At 45.6% G+C, this 5,225-nt stretch overlaps 1 protein-coding gene across 1 annotated transcript in view; it reads right to left on the bottom strand.

Annotated features, from left to right (window-relative positions):
- Positions 1-4,007: 4,007 nt before the first annotated feature.
- Positions 4,008-5,225, bottom strand: part of LOC103365277 (neural cell adhesion molecule 2-like) — an 8,859-nt gene continuing 7,641 nt past the window's right edge. The window contains exon 4 of the mRNA XM_008292682.1: positions 4,008-4,021. Coding sequence (XP_008290904.1) covers positions 4,019-4,021 — 3 coding nt within the window. The 3' untranslated portion in view covers positions 4,008-4,018. The remainder of the gene's footprint in view (positions 4,022-5,225) is intronic.

Genomic DNA, 5,225 nt, shown 5'->3' on the forward strand with positions numbered 1-5,225 from the left:
GTTCTGTTTGAGATCTTCTGCGGATCTTGTTTTTGAAGATCCTACAGGTTCCAGTTCAAGGTCGTCTACTGATGTTATATCTTGGGGTTCCACAGGGTCAAATCAAGGTCCTGTTCTAATCTTATATCTTGTGGGTCTACATGATACCCCGACTTTACGCCTCCTTAACTACGTCTAGTTTTAGGAACAACTGGTCAGTGCAACAACCTACTAATATTACCTTTTCAGAATTTTTACAGAGGTGATCAGTGTGTTTGCAGTGTTATTGTTGTTGTGAATATTCTATTAACGTTGCAACTTGGAGTTCCACAGAGTCGAACTCGAGGTCCTCTACTGATGTTTTGGGATTCCACAAGGTCCAATTTAAAATCCTCAACTCATCCTATGTTTCGGTGTTCCACAGGGCTCAAATCAAGATCCACTACTGATCCTACATATCAGGGTCTCAGAGAGTTTCCTACTTAATTCTTCCTTAAGTATCTGTACTTTCAGATACACCGAGACAGTCTGATTCCTGCAAATACAACGGCCTCCAAACATGAACCTTTCGTGAAGCAGATGTGATGTGGTTCCACTGCCACTTTTTAACACACCTAGTGCACATTCCAGTCTCCAGTCACACCTAGTGCACAGTCCATCTCGGTGTCTTGGAGTTCCACAGGGCTCAATTTACAATCTTCTACTTTCCTTGGTTTCCATAGAGTTCCCAGACTTCATCCTTCCTTAACTATTTGAACCATTTGGTAAACTGGATCAGTTTGGTTCCTACCAATCCAGCTGCCTCCTAACATGACCTTTCCGAAAGCCAATATGGGGAATAAATGTGTCAGAGTCTTTGTTTTTTTAATACATTCAGCACTTGTTCCACTCATCGAGTGTCTTGGGGTTCCACAGGGTTCGATTCAAGGTCCCCTTCCCTTGCGTATAATTCAAATCTGTTTTTTCTTCTGGGTAGCTCCCGTTAACAGCAGCACTACTTTCCTTCTGCTTGTGCAGGAACACTGAAGATCCACTACAACGCCGTCCACCTGAAGATCAAGCACCGCTGCACGGTGGCGGGCTGCACCATGGTGTTCAGCTCGCTGCGAAGCCGAAACCGGCACAGCGCCAACCCGAACCCTCGACTGCACACCGGCACCGGCAGAGACACTCACCCCCATCGGAACCCACAGTGTGACCACGCAAGCATCCACAGTGAAACTCATGAGGCTAAACAGGCTAACAGAAACACACATGACACACAAACACGTATGTGCAGGGCGTCCACGCTCTGGCAGCAGGGCGATGACGCACACAAACTCGATGTACACCCAATGAGGAACGGGTTAAATGCCTGCCAGAACAACACACCCCCTCAGGCCGACTCCCCTCCATCCTCTCCTCACCCTCGAAGCCAAGACACCAACCACAGCTTCACCCTGACTAACCTCCAGGCCTCGCCACCTCCTCTCCTCCCCGCTCACGCTGCTCCCTCCCTGGGCTCGCCTCCCTCCCTCGTCCCCCTGGTAGCTCCGGACAACACCGAACACCGTCTGCACCTCGTGGGACCTTCCGTCCAGCCTTGTGGCCCCGCCCACTGTGACGGCCGATCACATGGTGTCGCAGAGAGAAAGCGAGGATGGTGGGAGTCAGCTGACCCCACCCCGAAGAAGAAGCCCAGGAAGTCGAGCATGCCGGTGAAAATAGAAAGAGAGGCGTCGGAGAGCAGGAAAGACGAGGACGAGGAGGCATGAAGCCTGAAGTCAGTGTTTCGTGATTTTAGATGTTCTGTTTGATTCCAGATTCTGGATCGATGCTCAGAAGTTACTGACTGCAGTGAAATCGGTTTTATGTTCTATTTCGATATAGAAGAAGTTGTTTCAAGCGCTGCTGTCCGACCAATTTGAATAAAGACGACAGGAAATGATTCATATTGAATCTGGAGACAGAGGTTCTGTTTGTGAGGAGGACCCAGAACCGTAATCACCTCCCAGAAAATGACAGCTTCCTCCATCGATGAGTTTGTTTGTGTTGTTGTGCGTCTTTGGTGTTTTAACGCGTCACTTCGAGGTAGAAAGTCAACAGTTAGTCTGTTTTTGAAAGAAGATTTTATGTCCACGTGGTGCAGACAGTTGGAATTTAATAAAGGTGACTTTTGGAAGATGATTCATTCATTACCAAACACCAGCAGCTCTCATTAACTTATAGCTTCACACATTTGTAGTTTATAAGCTGCTCATAATCCTGAGAGCCGCATTTGAATGATGAGGTTTAAGTCAAACTGTAAATCAGCATTCATCCACTAGAGGGCGCTGTTGCACAGTCAAGTCCCAGAGACGATGACGCTCACAAGTTCAGACAGAATAAAATGTTCACAACCTTCGTTTTTTCAGTCTGACTTTAGAAGCGACTTAAAGCTGCACTTTGTTCAGATCATCTGTCAGATCCAACAGTCTGTTCACGTCCAGTCCTTCCTTTACTCCAACGGTGGCTTTCTTACGTTCTGCTGTCTGTTGGTCCAAAAGCAACCAAATAAATTCTGATTCAGCTTCATTACTAAACAACAAACTAATGTACTGTCCAGCTGCTACACTGGTGTCAGCAGGAACACACAGGAAACCAGTAAAACATGTTCTGAAATCACGTAGTTCAGTCATCATCAGGTCTGCACTTTGACTGTAAAACGGATTTTATCCTCTGAAGCATAAATCAGTGAAAGTATCGTGTGAGTCCGTTTACAGACACAGAAACGATGATGAAGCCCAGAGACAATCACACACAGTCATTGGCTACCACTGTCCAAGGTTTAATCAGTAAACACACTTTATTGATACGAACCGAGTGCAGTGGAAGCTTGTGACCGGTCTGAAGGGCGGAGCCTGGACCTGCTGGAGCAGATTGTTCCTGGTTTCATTAATAATCAAGCCTCATGAAATGATGTTGATCAGGATTTTAGAGCGTACGGAGGACTTCAGGATGAGTTAGTGACATCAGAAATGTCCAGTGAACTGTCTTCTGTTCGTACGAAGGCAGAATGAATGTAAAACACGTGCAGCTCAACACCAAGCACAGCGAGGGCATCAGAACCAGTTCACTCAGGACTTCAGAGACCAAAGTGTCTCCATTAAACCTGTCGTTTGTGAAACTACAGCATGAGATAATGTCTCCTGAGCTATGAGCCTTCAGGATTTCTATGAAACTGTTTCCTGTTTGATTGAAAACGTCCTGAGGGAAAGTGTCCAACAATGTCGTTTCATGTTTTTGGGCTGTTTCTGACTCAAACGTTTGGTCTTCAAGGTTCTGAACGTGTGTGTGTGTGTGTGTGTGTGTGTGTGTGTGTGTGTCAAAGACATCAGAATCAGTCACTGACATGTTCCAGACTGTACAGATAATGAATCCACTCCTGGATGTAAAGTCCTGCACATGTGGAGCTCTTTCATGGAGAAGATCAGGAGGCTGCAGCCGTAGCACATAGAGCACAAGCGTTCTCAGTATTTCTATTAACCAATCAGAGAGAAGCTACGACCGACACCGCTGTGACGTTTCATGGTTTGATCTTCTGTCTGCTCATCAGCTCACAGGTTGGACTTTTCTATGAAGCAGCAAGAAACAGCAGAAAGGAACCAATCCGGTTGGACGACAGGTGTGCAGGGCGGAGCTTCACTTCTCTACTGACTGGAAACCACCTGAGTTCAGAGAGACGAGTCCAGGAGATAAAGACTGGACTTTACTATCTGGTAGACCAGCTCTGATGTTTTATTGTTCTCAGTCCTGCAGTGACGTCTTGTTATCAGATCAACTTGATGGGCTTTGACGAGCTACCAGCAGCAGAAAACCAGTGAAGCAAACAGACTGAAACAAACATTCGCTCCACATTAGAACCTGGCTGCAGTGGAGCTCTGCCTGCCAGGCGGTGCTCAGGGTAGAGCATCCACATGACGCTCAGGTGCTGCAGGTTTCAGAGTTTGTGTCGGCGGTGAGCTTCAGCAAACACCACGGGCTGCGTTTGTGGTGGGAAGCCAGTGAGGGATCTCCTCCTTCACTGTTCATGTGTCAGATGTTTGTCAGGAACTCGCTGGTCTCTGCTGCTAAACTAAAACACACTGAGACAATCACACACAGTTCAGCATCAGACCTGAAGAGCAAAGCAGCAAAGTTTATTCTTTCAGTCTGTTCCAGTCCAGACAGTCCATCAGCTGTGTTCAGTCACTGAGAACATTCTCTGAGGATCAGTGCTGTATATTGGACCGAACCTCCAGCACAGTTCAGAAGCAAATACTGAGCGTTGAACTGAACTACATTCACCTGGATGTTCCCTGAAGATGAACACAGCATCATGGAGGAGAAAGATCCCACTGACAGGCCGCTCAGCAGGACGGCAGTTACAGAACATATAGAAAACACATCCGATCAGCTGCAGCTTCATCAGCACAACAGTTCAGAACATCATCACAGCTGCTAACAGCTGGTAGCGACTTCATACAAAACAAACTGCAGAGCGCTGAGAGGATGAAGGTAGGCCGAGCTCTGTGTCCGACACGCTGCACAAAAGATTCGCTGAGATCCAAAATACGTTTCAAAAGTTTAAAAATGAAAAAAGGTCAACTTAACGTAATGTGCAAGATGAATCTCACAAGGATCAGGCTTGTGGTCAACAAAAACTCATCATCCTCTCCTTAGAACCTAAATAAACTTCACGCCCTGTACCATGTGACCAGCCTCCAACATTGATCACAATTATACAGATAACCAACCATGATAACACCAAACACTGCTTCACAGTTAGATAAAATCATGTCACAATCAGAACGATAAAATCCTTCTCTTTGTGCTTCATCTTATTCATGGCTCCTACACAGATAAAACATTCAAACAGTTCATAAAGAATCTGTTCATCAGATCAGTTTAACTTCTGTTGATTCATGAGAGAAAGAAATAAAAACATAAAACACATTCATTATATTTAGAATCAGACGGAGATCTAACAGAGAAACTCACAGACCTGTAGGCATGAAATAAAAATATAGAAAAATATATAAACACATTCACGTTCACGTTCAGAACATCATCACAGCTGCTAACAGATACAACATCAAACTCATTCGGTCCAATCAGAACTTTTCTATCTGGTTCTGATCCCATCTGACAGAACACTTTACATCCAGAACATTTGTTCAGATTGTAACCAGCAGAGCTTTGGAGCAGATTTATTGACAGACAAGCAGGTTGGTGCAGACCTGGATTCA

Source organism: Stegastes partitus, unplaced genomic scaffold (assembly GCF_000690725.1).
Source record: "Stegastes partitus isolate 25-593 unplaced genomic scaffold, Stegastes_partitus-1.0.2 Scaffold823, whole genome shotgun sequence".
Lineage (NCBI taxonomy): Eukaryota > Metazoa > Chordata > Actinopteri > Pomacentridae > Stegastes > Stegastes partitus.